This window comes from Hetaerina americana, unplaced genomic scaffold (assembly GCF_022747635.1).
Source record: "Hetaerina americana unplaced genomic scaffold, ioHetAmer1.1.p SCAF_3, whole genome shotgun sequence".
Taxonomy (NCBI): Eukaryota; Metazoa; Arthropoda; class Insecta; order Odonata; family Calopterygidae; genus Hetaerina; species Hetaerina americana.
Window position 1 is genome coordinate 8,842,330 of NW_027286874.1, and position 21,234 is coordinate 8,863,563.

The following is a 21,234-nucleotide window of genomic DNA, read 5'->3' on the forward strand; positions in this document are numbered from 1 at the left end:
TCTTGTTATTATGTGGTTACCTGTTAAATATAGTAAAGCTCCTCATCAGGACTCAACGACTCTCCGACTCCCAAAAAAGAAGGAAATCTCAATCAAGAATAATTGCTCTCCAGTTCTTGAGACAATTACCTGAAACTATTCTCCACATTGTCAATGAAGTTCCTTAAAACTAAAAATATCCCAAGAAATTAGGCCATACTTTTTTATAACTAGTTTAAGAAATATTGCCACTCCCGACTTGGAGAAGAGGCTTAAGCAGCAAACTTGTGGATGGGAGGTAGAGAGGGACAGGAGAATTGAGTGCCCGGGGGTTTGCCTCTCGTGGGGACGGCGGGTACGGGTAATGGGGAGGAGTGGATAGTTTCTGCCCGGACGCCACGGGTGGGGGTGGGAAAAAAGAAAGAAACGGAGGGGCACGCTCCTCTGACTTCTAGCAGGCGGCGGCATGAGACGACGCTTTGACCTCTTTTTACTCTCTCGGTCTTTGCCCTCCTCAGACCCCCATGGTTTTTGCCCTTTTCCCATCCCTTCTCTTTCTCCAAACACGCCAACGAGGTTTAGCCTCGAGTGGCGTCCCTTTTTTTTAAAGCCCTTGATATTTTTCTGCTCGACTCCACCCCCGCTTTGTTCTATTTTTACGCCCGTTTTCCTTCTCCCGCATGCCTCCCAAAATCATATGCGAAACAAACTTTCCTCGTCCTCATCCGTGGCTTCACCTCCTTCGTGAGATTATTCACGACCCCTTTCACTCTATCTTAAAAACCTTCTCTTTAATCGTACTCCGTCTTTCTCGTTCCTCTGATCTCTCCGTAAATTTATTCCTAAGCGCCGACTACTCTTCCTATCGGGTACATTCATCTGTTCCCCTGTGGACTTTTGCTTAATTTTAATGTATTTTTTTTTACTTTGACAGCGAAGCGTAACTGTATTAATTCAATTTCCTCTGGGGAAATTTCCGTTGAATCCACCCGACGAAGGTCATGAACTGATGAAAGCACGCTAAATAAAATTTTGCGCCATTGATAATGTAATTAATGTGCTTATGTATATTAAAAGTTAAATACGATAACCTCATATAGGTAAAGAAGTATGTGCACGAAAATTCCATCTTAGGGTTTATTTTCTTGTTTATGAAGGTATGCGAAAATAAAATGAGCAACTTAGTTCACTCATTGGATTTCCAAAATAATGAATGAGGAGCGCTTGCTAGATTGATCGATCCTGTAGATGGGACCATCCGGAATTAACTTAAGTATTTACAAAGAAGGAGCAATTTAAAAAATCATTTTCCTTTCTAAGAATGATTCCACAAACTTGCTGTAACTGCATTAACTTTATCCATGTACTGTTATTGAATTTTAGCTGAAGTGTTAGCCTATATTACTGCCTTATTTCCTTAATGGTAGCACTCATTTAAATTTCCTTCCGTTGATTCAATATTAGTAAACGCTTTATTTCGTTATATGCACAGGTTTCGCGTATAATTACATAAAAGTTGTTATTAATTCAATGTAGCTTTTATTTACCAAGGCAAAATAAGTTTCAGATTCTTGTCTTAAATAGTATTAATATTCATCACAATGTGTAATCCTTTGTTTTGATGTCCTAGCAAGATCATAATAAAAGACCGATCATGTGACCAATATAAATATATATTAAAAGCTTCTTTAAAGCTCTCGAATTTCAGAATGGAACAGGATGCCTCGGTAGCTTAACTGGCTAAAGCAGTCGGCCGGACATCAAATGATCCGGGTTTGAATTCCGATCTAGGCGAATGATTTTTACACCGAAACTGAATTTTAATGCTCATTTAGCGATTTACTACGTTAAATTCATTGTCGCGGCATCTCCTGCAGCTTCATGGAATTTATATTTAAGTTATTTATGTCGAAGTAAACTGTCTGTCTTAACTTTCTTTGGTTAATCCCTGCGGTTCAGTTTTGCCATGCGGCCCTAAAGTTAACGGCCGCAGATGTCAGTGGAGACAGCAAATACTGTACTATTATGTATAAGTTTTAATATTTTTAAACGAATGGAATATTTTAGGAAACAATTGCAAGTGTATCTTTTTTGTAAATCTAATTTGGCAAAAATTGCTAAATTATGTGAAAATTATCTTAAAACAGCTTTTATTCACAATGAGGTAGTCATATGCTTATGATAATAGTTTTGATTAAATATGCCTTTTATTTGGCAAATGTGTCATTGCTGTCATTTTGTGTAATTCCTTGATGAATATGCACCTTATATACCTGTATATATCTGTAATGTCAAAACTTGAGATTTTTCTTGTATTTTACTCATAAATAAGATATGTGGCTCGATTATCGGTGAACAAGCATCGAGCATATTGAAAATTTTCACGATATACTTTGAAAATTAATACAAAGTTGACAATATATCAAGTTATTTTTTATACATGCTTGCTCGAAACATATAATCAGGGTATGAGGAGGGATAAATATTGTCTTTAAAAGGTAAATACACTCAGATAACGTAGCATTTTGATATTTTCCTTAATAAAAACGTAATGTTAGTTTAGTTCATTATGTTTTTCAATTTTTGAGGTTTCTTCTCAGAAAATAACTAATTAATTCTCAAACATTAACATAAAGTGTGTCATGTTAAGTTATCTTTTCACATACTTACTGCATTCGTTTTTTTCTGCCAATTTAATTCTGGTTACTCAACGGAATTCGTTTACCAATCTCAGTGTTGGGATAGTTAACCAGAGATTGATCAAAAAACGAATGTTAATTTTTTCAGACTATACCAAATAAGTCATTGTTGTTCTAAATTTACTTTAATATTGGCATCCACATGATAACACATTTAGGTAAATGGGACTTGGAAATAATACACAGAGCTCGAGACTTCGTTCTTGTTTGGCGACTTATTGACGTTTATTTAACTAAAGAAAATCTTAAAAAATCATCTAACGTGTAGATTTTCATTTTATTTCTTTGTGCGCGTTCATCAGAAGAGTGAAACGGGGTTCTCTGAAAGGCCTATGGAAAAAGTAACATTCACCATGAGTATTTTTTCTCAAACTTGACCGTTGAAGTTACGTCTATTGATTACGTTAAAGCAAATATATTTCAGTAAAGTCACCTTGTTTTTTAAAACGAAAATCACACAGCTTGCAGCGAGTCCGTAGTTTGCCAAAGACCACGTTGCTACTTTTTCGTGTCCTGTTGTAATCTTTTCAGTCATTCGCCACTGTCCTCCGTTTTATCGCGCAGCGAGGAAAGAACTGAACAGACTGACGCCGGAGGCGGCCCCTTCCACGCGTAGTGGGGGGTCAACTCCCTACTTCCACAAACCGACAAACATTTCCCCCTTCTAATATTCTTCGTTCCCCGCCACCAAAGCTCTTTGGCCCCTCGGGGGCCTTCTCCTCCTCATCTTCAACCCCCCCCACCCTCGCTTTTCCGCAGACGTCCCTTGTACTCGTCTCTCATCCTTGCCTCCCTCGGGTCCATCCTCCGCCCATTCCGCCACGCTCCTTCTCACCCTTTCCAATCCTCACCCTCCCGAGGAAGTGCACCCTGTTCCTCACTCCATCATTTTTCGCCCCCGGTCCCCTCACCGCCATCGAATCTCGCACCGACCCTCGGTCATCCCAAGGGGAGGAGCTCGGCTCTCCCGTGGGACTTGGCGTCATACAATTATCGGGGAAGTGGGGAGGCGAGGAAGACGGAGAGGCCGAGGTTGAGGAAGGGAGGATGGAAGGAGGGAGCGTGGAGAGGTGGCTCTTCTGCGGCATGGAGACAAAGAAGTGGTGGAAGAGATTTGCCGAAAAGAGAGAACAGGGAGGCAGAGAGGTGGTTTGGAACGGGACGCTTACGGCTGTTAGGAAGAGGGAATAATGTTTTTCGGAAAAACACATCTCCATGGAGACAAGCAAAGGGATAAAGTGGGAGAAAGGAGGTGGTGGCGGAGAGGGAGGAGTGGCTGGAAAGGGAGTGTTTGTTACATTTTGGGGAAAGAGGTAGGGAGCGGTGAACGATCAGAGCTGAAAGGTTCAATTGGTTAGGGAAATTCGAAAGGCACGCAAAAAGATTTTTGCGAAGAAAAGAACTGAAAGGTTGAGAAATTGAGAAGGGAGGGAGGGTGGGGAGGACGGAAGGAAATAATATTAGTCGGGAAAGCGGAATGTGTCGAAGAAGTTGAGAAAATGTAGTTATTGTTTTAACTGAGGATGAATCCGGTGGGGAGCGGATGGGAGATGCCAAAGGGATGAAAAAGCAAGAAAGAAACTTCTCCAAGTCTAGGGGAGCTGATTCGAGGAAGTGAAGGGCTACTATTAACAGTGTTTAAGCTTTGTAATATAGGGAGGAATGGAGTTACTGGGAGCACTGGTAAAGATTTATATTCCATTGTTCTCTTTAAAATTCGGTTTTTTATTTTGAATTTCAAGCCTTCTGCTTCGTGCATTAGGGTCTTCATATAGCATTGAGAATCGTAGACGTAGGTAGTTATTAAAATTTCTCAAGTTTTGAAGTTTTATGGATGAATGTGAGATATTCTTATTGGCTCATATGAATAATATTTGTAGAATAAATTAAAAAATATTCACTATCACCTTTGTGCATGGCACTATTACTAGATCATTATGCAACAACAAGTAAGAAATATCCGTTGATTGGTTATGCAGTGCATGCAATTTAAAGAATTCAGTTAAAATGGCACTCCCCAGTAACAATGAAGGGAGTCCTTTTTCCAAGAGAAGAGGGTAGTTTTATGGTGCAATTTCAGTCGTTTTAGTAAAACACAGGGAATAAATGGAGGGATGTGATGGAAGAAGAGAGTATGAAAAGGAGGAGGGGAAAGAGAAAGAAAAGAGATTGAGAGTAGAACAAGGGGCAGATAGAGAGACGTGAGACAAAGGGACAGTGCGGTAGGGCCAAGAAGGGGAAGGAGAGGTGTTGAGGAGAAACGCGATGGAGAGAGCAGATAACCCTGGAGAGGGACGTCGAAGATTTGAGCTATGGTGGCGTGCAGAACACTGCGAGAGCATACATTTTCTTATTCCCCAGAATAGTTTAAAAAAGGGGAAGATTCTTATCCTATTAGTTGTACTCATTGAAAGGAATGAACATAGTCCATAAGGATCGTTGATGTTGCCATGAAGAAACTACGTCTCCGGCTTGCAGCCCGCCTAGAGACTAGAAAGTTTTAAATACGTAAAATATGTTTTATTTGGGATTGTCAACTGTCAAAAGGTTCCTCGCTAATTTGCTTCTTGAAGCCGTATCTTAGCCTTTCGACGAATTTCGTGTTGTTTTGTCATTAATAAATGTATAATCTGTCTGAGGTTGGATAATCAATAATAAATTTGCTTGAAATCATAGAATTTCAGAATTTCGAATATATTTTGCAAAAGCGACGGCCGCACACTAAAAAAATATCAATCGTAATGATTTTCCGTAGTTTTTCTTACCAGTAAAATTACCATTTTTGGTGCTCCACACAAATCTATTCAGTCGTCATTACCATTGAATTTAATAATCTTCTAACATTCTAATTTAAAATGGAATGTTGAAAATTTTGTTAAATGATGATAGAAAAGGCTTAGATATCGAGTTAATAGAGGATATTTAATTTGGTTGTCAGAGGTCTTGCCTCATATTCATATATTGATTGAGAAAATAGCTACCGTACTATATTTGCAATTTCATACAACTCTAGAGAAATAAGTTTAGAAAAATATGTCGTCGTGAGTTGTCATAATGCCGTCATAAAAATATAGTAATAGACTTTGATGGTTTTTCCCCGATTAAAAAGAAATTAAACTTTCTTATCATATTATATATAGTTTTAGTAACGCCTACATCTTTGGAAAATTTTAAGTTTTAATAGAAATATAGATACATATATGCCATTTCGCTTTAAAAAAATTCGTCAATTCTCACTCATGCCCTTGTATTTTTTTGAAGCAATATTATTGTACGAGAAAATCATCGGGAGATCCTAGGAAATCATCGTATACACTTTATAAAATAAAGAATTACTTATTTCGGCGCTATTTGAGTGCGGTAAATAAAGTTTTTATTTCCATGAATTTTGTTTCAGGGATGAAACTCTAGCCAATATTTATTGGGTGGACATATTATCATTATTCATTTCCAATTGTATCTAATTTTAACGGAGTAATTACTTTTCTCAATTTTAGAGTTATATTCAATATTAATGTTGACATAATAATATTTTTTAATGCCCAAATTCATTTTTATCTAAGAGGTAAATAATTAGTTTCAACTGATTGCTCCCGTTTTATTGTCATTTTGTCACGAAGTCATTTTCAGATAATACAATTAAATTGTTATTTTTTCGAAAAAGCTGGCCATTTGGTGTGATAACTGTCGGGCGAATTCGTTGGAAACACTCAATTTGCCTGTACACATTCAACCGTGAGGAGTGAGAAAGTCTAAAGGAAAAAGTTATAGTTTACGGAATAATTACAGATCTTACAATTATAGCGTGCTTTACCACCTTTTTTCGCTTACTTCTTTTTCCACTTTTAAATATAAAATTAGTTCCTAATGATAGTTGTAAATTTATAGATTCAGATTGAATGTCTATGGCTGATTATTTACACAAATTGGCTTTTAACCTGTTCAATGATCGTCACTATCGAGTCATGTGGCTGTCGACATATATTTATTCATGATAAAACTTCGACTAAAACCAGTTTCAAAATAATGACTATATATTTATCACCATTGTTTAAAAACACCATGAGAAATCATAACTGAAAGGGATTTCTAATAGCCTATGGTGCGATCGATCACTAAGTGTTTCGTTTCAATTTTGATTGTTTGATAAAATGGATTCATTTTATTTTAAACAATAACTCATCAATTTAGGTCAATGGAATCATAATTTACGCTTAGAGTCTTGTTATTAAAATGTTATTTAAAAGAAACTTAGGTTTACTAATTTTTCTCATTTTTTTGACAGTTTTGTAAGGCTTATAATTATGTTTCTACGTATGAGAAGCTGACTCATTCAAATCTGATGGATAACGTTTCGGTGACCTGGATGAGCTCAATCACGTTAAACTATGTCCCTGAAATTTAGGCAATGTGCAATAGGGATTTGTTTTGCGGAGAAAGAAATCTCAAGGGGTTAAAGTCTTCTTCCGTTCCGTCTACTTCGTAGTAGCAGTATTTAGGGGAGGCGACCAACAGCTGAGGTCATTTGCGCCATATGGGATGGACAGGAAAGGATGAAGGGTTGAGAGAAACCCGGAGTCGGCATTAGCCTACTCTTTACGAAAGGCGCCAAGGGGTCCGCAGCTTAACGTCCCGTCCAACGGACGGCGTACTCAGTCAAAGTGCCCTCCACAAAGCAGCGCTGGTATTTGAACCCGGGCCCTCTGGGTGGAAAGCCAGTACGTTAGCCCCCGCACCATCTCGATCATTCTAATTAGATCCATCTACTTAGTTGATCTAAGTGCTACATTGTCCTAGAGACAATGCGTACGTACGTATTTTATCTTTTGTGTTAGAATAATTTTTCTTTCTGAAGTTACTATTTCAAGTAAATCCATTAATGAGTATCACTCCATAAATTGGTTGCAAGTAATTAGTTTATCGGTTGAGTTTATTATTCTTTATAGAATATATTTATGAACTTACATATTTACGAGTGCATTCCTCGCGCACTAATCCTAAAACATCTTCGGCAGTCCATATTATTGTCGGCCGGCTGCTTTAACATAGAATGTCGCGCTTGCGATCGTCACTTAAATCGTAATTTTTCATCTCATTTTATTTTAAGTCAGTTGATAAGGATTTTATTTGTAGAAAAAGCTATAATGTTGTACTAACATTTTTACCCTTGCGTTATATTGCCGTATTTTATTCTTTTGGTTTGCACATTACATTCTTCGTGAAATATGAGGTCATGGGAATGCCATTAGAAATTTTTGGTGCTTGTGTTTGTATATTTAGCTAGCGTATTTACAATTACTTACGTGACGAAGGGGTAAAGTTAGGAGATTAAGGGGTAAATAGCTCTGTTTGCTCACATGTGATGTGTGTTCGTATGTGATTCTGTGATAGTATGTAAAACACTTAAGTGGCAATTTTCCAGAAAAAATGCACATTTTAAAAGTTCATTTTTTATTTTAAAAAAGATATCTTATTACTAATTGAAGGAAATTCCGTGATGAATTTCTCAGGTTTGTCTCGGTTATGATTTTTCATGTACGCTCGAGGAGTTGTATTACAAAAGTTCTGATTACAAAAGTTGTGCACAAAGTATAGAGAGTATAGTTTCTTTTACTGTTGGTAAATCACCTAAAAAGAATGTCCAGAAAGTCACGCTAGCCTGGACTACAATTCTTTTATTTGTCCCTCTCTTACGTTTCTACTTGTGCGATTAAGTTTTAAGCGGAAAAATTGGGTTAAACATTCTTTTTGAAGTGCTTCTATGCGTAGGTTATTTTTGTACAATTGATATTTTGATTTTAATATCGAGAAGACAAGGAATGGGAGAGGATATGTTAATATTGCAGTATTTAAGCATTGCATCAAAAGCGATTATTACGCAAATGTGATTTGAAATCATTTTGTTCGTTGATTGGCGAACAATTTTTTTTATTCATAAGAAAGTATTAGTTAGTAAAGATTTTAAGATATTTGAGAGTGCCAAATAACAAATCTAACAATACAAAAGAGAGTAATTTTTTCAATATTTCGTTACAAATATTAAATTATATATTGGGAACAAAGTCAATGAATGAATTTTACAATATGACATCACACTGGAAAAAAATTCAGCATTAGCTCATCTGGTTTCAGAAAATTTCACATTTTATATATCCCCTAATTATTGACTGCTAAGCTTATTCTATCATTAAATTCAAGTGAATAATTTTAAACTTTTATATTAGCCGATGCTTATTTTAAACTCGTTTATCTTTAGCTGTTTTAGTATTGTAGGACATTTTTACATGTCATACGTAACGTAAAACTGCCCGGACTCAAACTTTAAGGGACTCTCCGCAATACGGCCACTCCGATATATTCAGCCAACTGAGACGAAACTTTTTGGGGGAGTGTGGGAGGAGTAACCGGCAGCCAAATCGACTACCGAGGCCAACCAATTGGCGCTCAAACGCTCGCGGTTTCCCGCGAAGTCAGAGCCCGGACGCACATGCGCCCGCGCACACACATTCACATCACATTCAACTCCAGACCACCATCACTACACCGATGTGTCCACTCGAGCAAATATGCCGTGTAAACCATGAGTTCTTTCTCTTCCATCCGCTGCTGTCCCCGCAGCTTCCACAAAAGGGGCCACGTCCGTCGAGTTAGCTGGGAGGTCCATGCAGAGAACCGGAGAGGAAGGGGAGGAGACTCCTGGAGAGCGGAAGGGGAGGAGGAGAAGGAGGCGAGGGTGGACGGGGAACGGTGGAGAGCAAGGAAGGCGCCCTCTCTAGGGCACTTGCGACCCCCCTGGGTTCCACGCCGGCACCTCGCCGCGACGGCAAAGCCACAACTCTCACCCTCGCCAACCCTTCCCCGGGCGAATATTCTCTCAGAGAGAGTGAGTGAGAGACTCGCTTCATCCGCATTCCTAATGTTGTGAGACTGAAAGAAGAATATCCATGCAAAGGATATATCTGTACATTTCCCTCCCATCGCCCTCGCTGTCCTCGAACTTCGGCTATTTTTCCAAAATCCCGCTGTCACTCACCCAAGGATTAGATATGAGAATCAAAGTATGCTGATGTTAGTGAATTCATATTTTGTGATCTGAATAATTCATATTTACATTATCTCTCAAAAACCGTCCTTCCGAATAGAGATAAGAGGTTGAATATAATCTCAAGTTGCCCCATCTCTAATTGGCGTTATTTTTTCTCAAATTAATGAATCTCTGACTACAAGATTCAACAAGAACCCTGTCTATTTTTAAAATATATATTGCAATTGCTTAGAGTTCTGCCTCAAAATTCCGTCCTTGATATTTCAGCTGAAAGTGTCTTACTGCACGATCATTTTTGTTTCATTGTCAGTCTGCAATTTTGCCGTCGATCTTCACTTTTTTGCCCTGACGTTTAATTGCCGTGGCGTATAAAATTACCTCCTGAAATAAACTTTGACTTTGTGATTCGAAAACCCGCATTTCATTATTTTGTGTGCGTGAAACCAGGGCTAAATTATATTTTGGTCTAATTTAAGTGTACTTTCGTGACCAATCACCCCCAAGTCCTCCGCACAAGTTTCCACCGAATTTTCGGTAAAAAAGTAAAGATAGGTAACACGGTGACACATAAGGCCAATGCGTTGACGAAATGGCGCACGGGAAGCTCCTCATGCTGCCTCCTGGGTCGAGACTCTTGTGCCGGACTCAGTAGTGAGCCAGCCGACGAGGCGGAGGAGGAGGAAGAGGGGAGTCCGGCGGGAGAGGAAGGGAAAGGAGAGGGAGGGGGAGGGAAAGGGGAACGCGGGGGAAGAGACAAAGGGAACAATAGGGGAGGGGGAAGGAGGGTCAGAGAGGAGAGAGAGGAGGACAAGGATCGGGTTGAGGAGGCGGGGGAGGAGGAGGAAGAGGAAGGAGAGGGGGGAACCGAGGGATCCAGGAAGGCGCGGTCTAAGAAGAAACGCCGAGGCTCGAACTGGAGACCGCTCGCATGGCGGACCCTTAAGGTGTTCCGTCGGATGCTCTCCGTGTTCGGAGAGGCCGTCGAGTGGGTGGAGGAGGCGCTCGTGGAGGAGGAGCAGCGTGAGGACGGGGATGCGGTCGAGGGGGCGGGCGGTGGCGGCGAGGGTGCGGGGGCGGCCGCCTTAGGAGAGGGGGAAGGAGGGTCGGCCGCCGCCTTGGAGGAGGGGGACGATGCGGTCGGGGACGGACGCGGGGGGGCCGCGGTGGCCGCGTCGTTCGCGGGTGATTCGGTGGTGCTCTCGGAGGAGGTAGTTGAGGTGTGCCGAAGCAGGACCGATGAAGTAGTCGTAGTCAAAGTGGAACGCCGCTCGCTGGTGCGCTCCAAGGAGGCCGTGGAGTTGGAGGACCTCGAGGAGGTGCCGGAGGAAGAGGAAGATTGCGGAAGACCGAGAGCGCGGCGCCTCCTCAAGGGCAAGACGCAGGAGATATTCGATGAGGACGAGGATGCCCTGTCAAGGGTCGCGGTGGTCGCCGAGAAGCTCGAGGACTTGGAGGAAGTGATAGAAGAGGAGTGCTCGGATGAGGACGAAAAAGGAGCCGGAGGTTCGAGGAGTGGGGGCTCGTGGGGCGGTGGGGACAGGGAGGCGGAAGGTGTCGGAGAGGAAGTGGCGACGCAGAATGGCGGGACGGCCTCGGCGGTGGAGGTCATGGTGGAGGAGGGAGTGGAGGCGGAGGAGGAGGAGAAGGGAAAGGCCACGACGGGCGGCAGTCGGTGGGGCGGGGTAGACAGTGACGAGGAGGGAGAGACCGTCCTGCATATAGGCGGCCCCGAGAAAATGGACATCGAGAAACTCCGGCAGGAATTGTTGGATGGCGCGCGGGTCACGTGGATGAGTACGTCGAAGCGGCCGTGGCTCGGGACTCACGGCCCGGCGGCCTCCGTGGCCGTCTCTCACCCCGCCTCCACCACGCACACGGGAACACACCTCTGGAGCGGCTACCGGCGCCCGAGTCCATGGTGCAAGAAAAAGCGCACGTCGGCGCCGCAGTTCGGATCGCCGCACCAGCTGAGCACCAACACGAGAACGGCGATCGTGCTGAGGTCCCGTCGATCGTGGCCCGTGGCACCGCACCCCAGGAGGTGAGTTGTGAATAAGTGAGGGGTCAACCGCATTCCCATCTTCAATCTTCCCATTTTCCGCAACTGTGGTGATTTGGACGCGCGGAAACTTTAATCACCCGTCGTCATGTGGTGCAAATTTCATTTTTTAAACGTCTTAGACCTTCTAGGATGAATCTTACATATTTTTGGTATGCATTAAGTGAGTATATCTGCTAGAACTATGACTGCATGACAATATTGATAAAAATTATACTGATAATGCTATATTTGTAATGCCTTACACCGTTGTAATTTATGCTACTATCTATTATCAAGTAGAACGACACTACAAATTTATCTTTTGCACTTTTTTCATATAATGGTTTTTTGATATCCTAATGGTGGAATTTTATTTATCTTTGAACTTTTCAGGAGTGTTAAGAGTTATCACTCATAGCACCTTTATGTGATGAATAATTGCAATATTTAATTAACCTCAAAACGCATGTTTGTTTTATTAATAACTTCGAAGGAAAAATGCTTTCCCAGCGTTATTTTTCTCAGCGATTTTATTGATTGTTTATTAACGAAAAATTAATATTTCATTTGTGCCAATATTCAGCTCTTCTCAATTCTTAAGACTTTTAAAAACGTCCTTTTATGTTAATGCATTGAGGTAATTAATCCAAATCTACTTTAAAAATGACCTAGGAATTTCAAAAAAATAAATTTTGAAATTCTGAAATTTCTTTTAAGTTCATAAATATTTTTTGCTGTTTTAAAGTGGCCTAAGACAGATTCATGCAAAATTTAAAACTAGAAAGATATAATTTTAAGTAGTAATATTATATTTTGTAAAATGAAAGAATACTATGTTACCGAAAGTGTTCAACGATTTTTAGTGAAGAGTTTCGTTCCTAAATAATATAGGTTGTAATATCTCAACAAAACTGGGTCTTAATAGTGGAAGTTTAGCTCTATAACATATTTTCCCCTCAGTAAAATGATACTTTTGTAACAGATTAATATATAATTTACATTATTTCATTTGGCAAGAGAAGTGGATAAAATTTATCTAGAATTAAAAGAGCGCGGATATTTAAAATTTATTTATTTGTTTATCTCTTCGATTATAAAATTCACTGATGCCAAATTTGCATTGAAGATATACCATGAATTTTGTCCACATCTTAAAACGCTTATTTTTCCGGTGTAAGCCCCAAGAGAATAAAGCCTGAAAACAGTACCTTTTGAGGTTGTAACCTTGATTAAAGCATGTTATATAATGCTTGTGGCTGAAGCTTCTTTGACTTCCAAATTAATAAGTCCTTCCATACGAATATTTTTCTTTATGTTAAAAGAATAACTGTATTTAATGTATAACATTCATTCTCGGTTATCTTCTACTCCCAAAAAATAGTAGAAAATTCTTTCTTTCACCGAGGAAATTCGTTCGCTACTGGAAGTATCATCGAGTAAAAAAATTAAATACCAATATTATAATGTTTTGTTGAGGGATTCATGAATTCACTCAGTTTTCTGTGGCGTCACAACAGCATTGCTTACTTAACTCTTTCCTCAAATCACATTTTATGAAATCCTTTGTGAAAGATCCACGGTTTTAGCAAAGAATGATGAATTGCATTCACATTTAACACGCGTGTTAATGCAAAAAGCAAAAAGAAAACAGAATTTTCATCTCGATAACGGTTTTTAAAAATGGTTGTTCTTGGAAGAGTTTCCCGGCTTATCCTTAAATAATCGAAAATTTGCCAGAAAGTTTTCACCTTTTTGCAAATTCCAATAATAAAGAAACTGCCCAATATCCGTGGTGCTTTTTCTATCGGCCGATAGAGAATCTAGAAAAAGCACCAAGGGTAAAGAACAGTTATTTTATAGATAGAATATGCAAAAAAAGTAAAAAAATATATGGCAAATTTCTGGAATCGAAGACAAATGGTTAATATCCTTGTAGGCATACTGATGAGTTTCGATGTTTACGTAAGAGAATGTTTGCACACATGCATTAAATTAAGGAGGAAGAAGTACGATCTGAAGACTTGTTTAGATCAATTCTAATCTCGTCATGTAAACGAGTAGAGCGGCCTATTTGGTGGCAGGAGGAACAAAAAACAAATAATACTCATTAATTACATAGTGTTAGTACGAAGGACCACCGATTTAACAAAATAGAGTAGAGCATATGGAGGTTGGGTTGATTATTTGGAGAGAGGAAATGAATACAAAGTATACGTGGAATATCGTTAGTGCATCTGAACTACTTTTATACCATTGATAATGGCATTTTTAACAATTGACAAAGCAAAGTTGAGAATAGAAGTTTCTGGGTAGAAATATCTCCAGTAACAATTAACGGATACTTCAGTAAAGGCATAAAAGATTATATATATGTATGTATATATATATATATATATATATATATATATATATATATATATATATATATATACATATATACATATATGTGTATATATATATATATATATATATATACATATATATATATATATATATATATATATATAGCTTCAGCAGAAATGTTAAGATATACATAGTCTTTTTTATGCTTTAAGGTTTACTAGCATAAAATATTCGTTCATTTTTACACCGTTGAAAGTTTTATATTTAAATTGAGGGTCAAAACCAGTTTTAGAATAGAGTTGAAACTAGGCTGTTGAATTAAAATTTTACAAAATTGTAAAGGGATTTTGGTGGCTAATGGAGACTGGATAATGGATATTTTTCTACAACCATTATTTTTGTGACCTAGAGTCCCCATTGACTATTGCTGATTCATTGAGCATATACCGACTTTCATTTAAAGTAAACTTGGATCAAATTTAGGTTAAAAAACCATTTGATGCAAGGGTCTTTCTCTTGCTTTCATGTGGAACTGGTATGGAGCACCCAAAATAAGTACTTTTGACACTATGGTCGCATTTTTACCTTAATATAGACGTCTGTTGTTTTTTAAAGCAGTTATTCTATATGCGTTAATTTTAAAAAAATATTTACTAAAGTTTTTATAATATTAATATGTCTCTACACGTTAGTCTTTTTGAATCATGGGATAGCACGTAATATTTAAAAATCCAAAAAAGTTTAAGAGAGATTATCTTTCATGTCATAATTCGATAATATAAATGCTTCAAGGAACCATAAACTTAAATATCGCATTGGCTTTGATAGAGGAAGACAGCAGGAAAGAAAGGATCAGGTGGAGTGTTTTACTAGAATACGTTATTCGATAGGCACGTGATGTTCGGGAATGGGTAGGAAAAGGTCGTAAAAAGGGTAACATCCCCATTTCTTTCCCAAGAAAAAAACATTTAGGTGTCGTCTCGAAAGAAGAGAGCATTTTTACGGCATTGTAATGGAGGACTTTATGGACAGTAAATATTCAGGGAATCACACCGTTGTTCATCTTTTATCCTTGCTTGAAGTACTTAAGGCATGTATAAATCGCTTCATGATTTGAATAATACTCTTTAAGTGCATTTTTCTCTGTATTCCATTCCAAATTGAGAATTATATTTATGTTCTGTATGCTATTAGAAGGCAGCTTAATTTCATTTCAAAGTAGCGGGTAATATTTCTATCATAGCGTTACGTAAAATGTTTTCTTTTTATATTAGCCAAATTTTGTAGAATTAAATTATTTAAAACTGTATGTTTGGTTCAATTGTTGCATAATGGTTTTGAATTATATGAAGACGATTTATTTAATACCATGAAGTCACCCATAATTATTTAGATAAAAAAATAGAAAGCTGTCTTTATTTGGGCAAACTTGAGACCAATTGACTCCTTCTCCCATTTAACCCCAAAAATAATTATTTAACCATTTTGAAATGGCCATAGATTAACTTTTATATGAAATATGATGAACTATGATCAAAAGTAAGGTCGTTCAAAATAGCCCCCAATATTTACAATTTAAAAATATCTTTTAATATTAGTGATATTGGTCAGAATGATATACATTTGAAGAATAGATATTTATGTAATCTGCTGCATTCATGTGATAACAATCTTTGGAAATAATGAATTGAGGTACCTGCATTGAAATACAATGGCTTCGTGAGGGAAGCCTTACGCTGATCTATACTCTGGAGGAAGCGGTTGGTGGTAAAAAAACTTAAAGAAGGATTGTTCAATTGAAGTCTCCTCTTTTTCAGATAACTTGATTTTATCTTCGCCCCTGGCTATTATTGTATCATTATTTTGAAAAATATCTTCAAAGTAATAATTTTGAACAAATGTATGTGTTTAGTGGTCAAATCATTTCCGAGTTCCAGATTGGGTCGTATTTGGGAGGATAACTGTGGGAAACTAAAAATTACTTATGTGAGCCTGGGCCAGTTCGGTAGGCTTTGAGAGAATGCTTCCAGCTATTAGGGAATAAAAATGAATTCAATTTTTACTGCCGCATCAGCTTGCGGCCGAAGGCTTAGCATACATTCGGAAAATGTTTTATGTATCAATATGGTATGGTCGAGCTCTCATGCCATTTCCATCATCAGGCTAGAAAAAAGAGACTTTGAACTGACTTTGGCTGTGTTATTATGATAGAATTTTATGAGTTAATGATTTTTTGGTGAATCTAAAAAATTCAAAAAAATAACTTTTTTTACGTCATAGATCAACTATTGGTATGGAGGTGCATTGGGTACCCATTACCACAGGAATGAAAGGGGCCATATCATCGCGCGGATGATAACATTGCTTTTATGAAATCTATCCGAAAAATTGATTTAATTTCACTCATTTCAATTTTCCTGCTTTTAATGTTCAATTCGTACTTGGATAAGCTAATTTCGGTTTAATTATGAAACGGACACTATAGAAACGTTGCTGCAAAAATCAAGAATATGCAAATACCAGGTGTGTTAAAAAAGTATCGAGAATTTTGAATTTTCGTGGGTTAATTGGATATGATTTTCGATTTTTTTGTGGCGTTATGTTAGTATTTATGTCTCTCAATATGCCGAAACGTTCGGCCATTTTGAATGCTTATTCAATTGCTGACTGCTTTTTTGCTCGGGCGTGTTTTGGCTTGTCTTCGATTTTTACCTGTTCCAAAAAATGGATCAAAATATCTTTGTCAAATTTTGTTTGAAAAACGAATTTAAGTGCGCATACGCATTCCGAATGTTGACTGTGGCATGTGGAAAAGCTACTTCGGACCATCGGCCAATTTGCTTTCATTTTCATTTAGGTGTTCCTTTCTGTTCATTGGTCATATTTTATGGATTTGACGATATTTTCAAGAACGTTTAACTCGTCAACCGTTTTCATTTGTCACTCTTTTCATAGAAATCCCTTAGAGATGCATAGTAAATCTTGCGAATTGTAAAAAAAATCAATTCACTGTTTCTATTGTTTATTTCTTTTGATTTTTTCCATTATATGAAAACACCGTGGCAAATAAGGACATTAATATTAGTGCACGTTTTCAGCAATTACCCAATTTTATTAGCTAAATTGCAAACCAATAGGGCAGTATTGACCTACCTTCAAGTGGCCATTTATCAAATACCTCAAAGGTAGTGGTGGCATGGCTCTACCTTTTTAATTTTCCACTTGATTGTTAACCACCGCTCAGCTGACTGCGATGAACGGCTATCACAGAATGCTCATTTGAGCATTTAACATATAGAGATAAATAGACTGGAGATCATTGAAATTTCATCAATGTATACCTACTATTAATTTAAATTTAATTCTTTGTTTTTCTCCAATTCTGGAAGTGGTCGTCGTGAACGAAAAATGGAAACAGCACTCTTACGCAGTAAATCCTCCATAAGTTCTTTCGTTCTGTGGAAATATACTCATTGCCCCGAAAATCCTGTAAAGGATATGAACTGAGTCCTTAATGGAAAACGCCGGAATATATTTAGCCAGATGTACTGCTTTGTTTGTTATAGTTATTATTTTTGTTTCCTTATTTGCATTATGAAACGTATCATTGGGCAAACTATATTCTTATAAATTTGACCAAATATTGATATATTTCAAATTAATTAATTGAAAAACTTTTTCTATTATATCCAACCAAAAAAAATTTCTATTATATCAAATTGAATTTAAACAAATGAAAATATCAGATTGTGCAAAGCGTATATCTATGTAATTTATTCGCTTCAGAGACTGATCTTGAGGAGGCCATTTTTTCGTTGCTCTTCTAATTAGAAAAACTGTGAATGGAATTGATGTCTCAATAGCGTAAATTGAGTTTAATTTCAAATTATTATTAAAGTGATATGATTAAATGTCTCGAATACCTTATTTATTGCCTAATCAAATCAACATTACTTGTTAATCATCTTTCGTATTTATATTCATGCACATTAATTCAATTTATAATAACAACTCCGTTCTTATTTCGTAATCCCTACTGAAGTGTTTTTTTAAACGCGAATCATATTTTCAAAATGCGCAATAGGGAAAGAATTTTCTTTCTGCTTGAAATTTGATTATGTACGCAATTATATGTGTTCAATTTAATTTTCAAGAAAGTTCATATATTAAATCTTAATACCTACTGCGTATAGGCTTGATTAAGTCCGCATTAAGAAGAACACTATCGGATTCCTTTATCTGATGTAGTCTTCTAATTGGCAACGCTGCGAACTTCTGCGGTATGCTATGCTTTGGATGAAGTTACCCGCGCTGAATAAATCAATGAGAAATACCAACCAGTGTGCTGTTTGAAATCCCGTTCAGCCGAATGAATCTTAGGTAATATATTGTGATACCAACTATTCTGTCGTAACAGAAACTTTTATTTCTTTTAATTCGTTCTTAGGAGTTACTTTGATGAAAGCTAATTTTCTTTACACTTTCAGGCTTCACTTCGTGGAATTGTTTGATGCCCATATTAAATGAGTTTGTAATTTTCCACCGACTTTTCTCAATGAAAATTGACGATGCTATATAAAAATAGAAATAGGAATTACTCCTTTTCATAAAGATGAGAGTGTAATAAGTTTTGAATTACAGTTTACATTTCCCGGTGGTGTATGAGAAACCAACAATAACTAATTGTAATGTATTATCTCTTAAAATTACTATGAATCGTTTAACCACCATTACAGAACTTTTCAGTTATTTTCATTTTTAAGAAGTTACCAAAGTTTCAGTAATCAAACCAAATTATTTTTGTTTTTACTAGGACAACTTCTAATTACATAACAGACACTTCCTCCGTTAAATGTAGCAGTTACAAATAATAGGAAAATATGTGCACAAGTAATAAAATTTAGGAAGGATAAATGCATGTATAATAGAATTATGGAAAACATAATATGATACGATAAAGAAAATTCCCTAAAACTGGACATTACGTAAAAAACCCAAATTGGTTTGTTTAGTTGAATTGAATGCCGTTTTTTTAACAATTGTGCTTTGGTAAGGTGCTACATACTGGGATTCTACCTTACTTACAGGTACTACCTTGATCAAAAAGTTCCCGGAATAACCACCGTGTGGCGCTCCCATCGTTCCGATTTGAGTTCTGTTTTTTTGTTAAATTGGTACATCTGTTGTTGATATTCTCTTTAAATCTTAGTGTCATAACTTGACATTTGCAAAAGTTACGGTCGGTTTTCGGTATGTCCATCAGTGCTTCCTGCGATTTTTCCATTACTTCCTCTCGGCTGCTAAAACGCGTTCCCCGTAATGGTTTTTTAACTCGATTGAACAGAAAGAAGTCACAGGGAGCCAAATCAGGTGAATTCGGTGGCTGTTGGATGGTATTTGTTGCATTTTTCGTCAAAAAATTACGAATAATGATAGCACTGTGCGACGGTGCGTTATCATGGTGCAAAATCCACGAGTTTTCTGCCCACATTTCTGGTCTCTTTCGGCGAATTGCTTCACGCAAACGTCTCATAACGCCCAAATAATACTCTTTGTTTACTGTCTGGCCTTCTGGCAAAAATTCATGATGCACTACACCGTTGTAATCCATGAAAACCGTCAGCATTGCCTTCTTTTTTGACTGAAAACGACGTGGTTTTTTTGGTCTCGGCTCATTTGGTGAACGCCATTCACTTGCCTGATGTCTGGATTGCGTGTCGTACTCATAAACCCACGTCTCGTCTCCAGTAATGATCCTTTTGATGAATGTGGGATCGGATTCAGCCTCGCAAATCATGTCTTTTGCGACGTCAACACGGTCTCTTTTTTGCATGAAATTGAGGTCTTTTGGCATGCTACACGACGGAAACCCAAATCATTAACCACAATGTCTTGGGCGGATCCATAGGCAATGTTCAAGTCCTCCGCTATTTCTCTGATGGTTAATTTGCGGTTATTGACCAACATTTCTTTTACTTTATCAATTTTTTCACCGACTTTCGATGTCGATGGTCTGCCACTGCGTTCATCATCTTCGATTGACTCACGATCACTTCTGAACCGCTCGTGCCACTGGTAAACGACCGTTTTTTTTAGAGAATCGTTGCCGAAACACTTTTCCAACATTTCCAACGTCCGTGCGCCACTAAATCCGTTTTTTACGCAAAATTTAATACAAGTTCGTTGTTGCAAATTTAAATCCATTTCTGCAATTGTAAAAAATCGCCAACACACACAGAGATAGATGTACTCTTGGCTACGTAACTTTTGCAAATGTCAAGTTATGACACTAAGATTTAAAGGGAATATCAACAACAGATGTACCAATTTAACAAAAAAAACAGAACTCAAATCGGAACGATGGGAGCGCCACACGGTGGTTATTCCGGGAACTTTTTGATCAAGGTAGTACTTTAAATTATTTAAAATTAAGTTGAAAGTGCAAATGAAATTTGTGTTACCGTCAATTTCGAGGACCTCTCCTATTGTTGTGAATAAAATAGAAAATTGTCCCGAAGGATTTCATATTTTCTGAAAAAAATGTTAATTGTAAAAAAAATTTAATGGTACACCAATACTTTTAAACATTTTTTTCAGGGAGCCTTTTGTCCACGGAGTCTTTTGACTCAAAGTAGTACCTACCATGGTAACTTCCTGAAAGTAGCTGTCACACTATAATGAGATCGCGACTGTTGTCTGACTATGAGTCAAATATTTAAGCGTACTTTCTCACAAAAATAGGAGTAGGTATTTATTCTTAACCCACGTTTATTGCTTCACTCATTAATATGTTCGCCATTTACAATTCAGCTTCTTGCGCCGGTATGTTGTCTCCATGAGTGATTATCTGGCGAGTATTCAGCGAGGTGGATAGATGTCATGAGTCCGCACCCTCCCAAGCTTCATTGTTTAGGGTTAAAGAATGCGGGTGTTGGGGACGAGTAGGCGTGGCTCATCTATTGACGAAATATTCACGGAAGATTCTTGAGCAGTTTCATATCCCATTCACTCGCGACCCACGTAACGCACCATTCCGGCCCAGCGGTTAACGATGTCAACGCCGGAGTACTCTATCAGCCCTTTCTTGCCTGGGTGCTATCATTAGAAGAAGGAACCGTCGCTGCGTC

At 37.9% G+C, this 21,234-nt stretch overlaps 1 protein-coding gene across 1 annotated transcript in view; it reads left to right on the forward strand.

The window, feature by feature from the left end:
* The first annotated feature begins 11,638 nt into the window (after positions 1–11,638).
* Positions 11,639–21,234, forward strand: part of LOC139691075 (myristoylated alanine-rich C-kinase substrate-like) — a 438,603-nt gene continuing 429,007 nt past the window's right edge. Inside the window, exon 1 of the mRNA XM_071588812.1 lies at positions 11,639–11,764. Coding sequence (XP_071444913.1) covers positions 11,639–11,764 — 126 coding nt within the window. The remainder of the gene's footprint in view (positions 11,765–21,234) is intronic.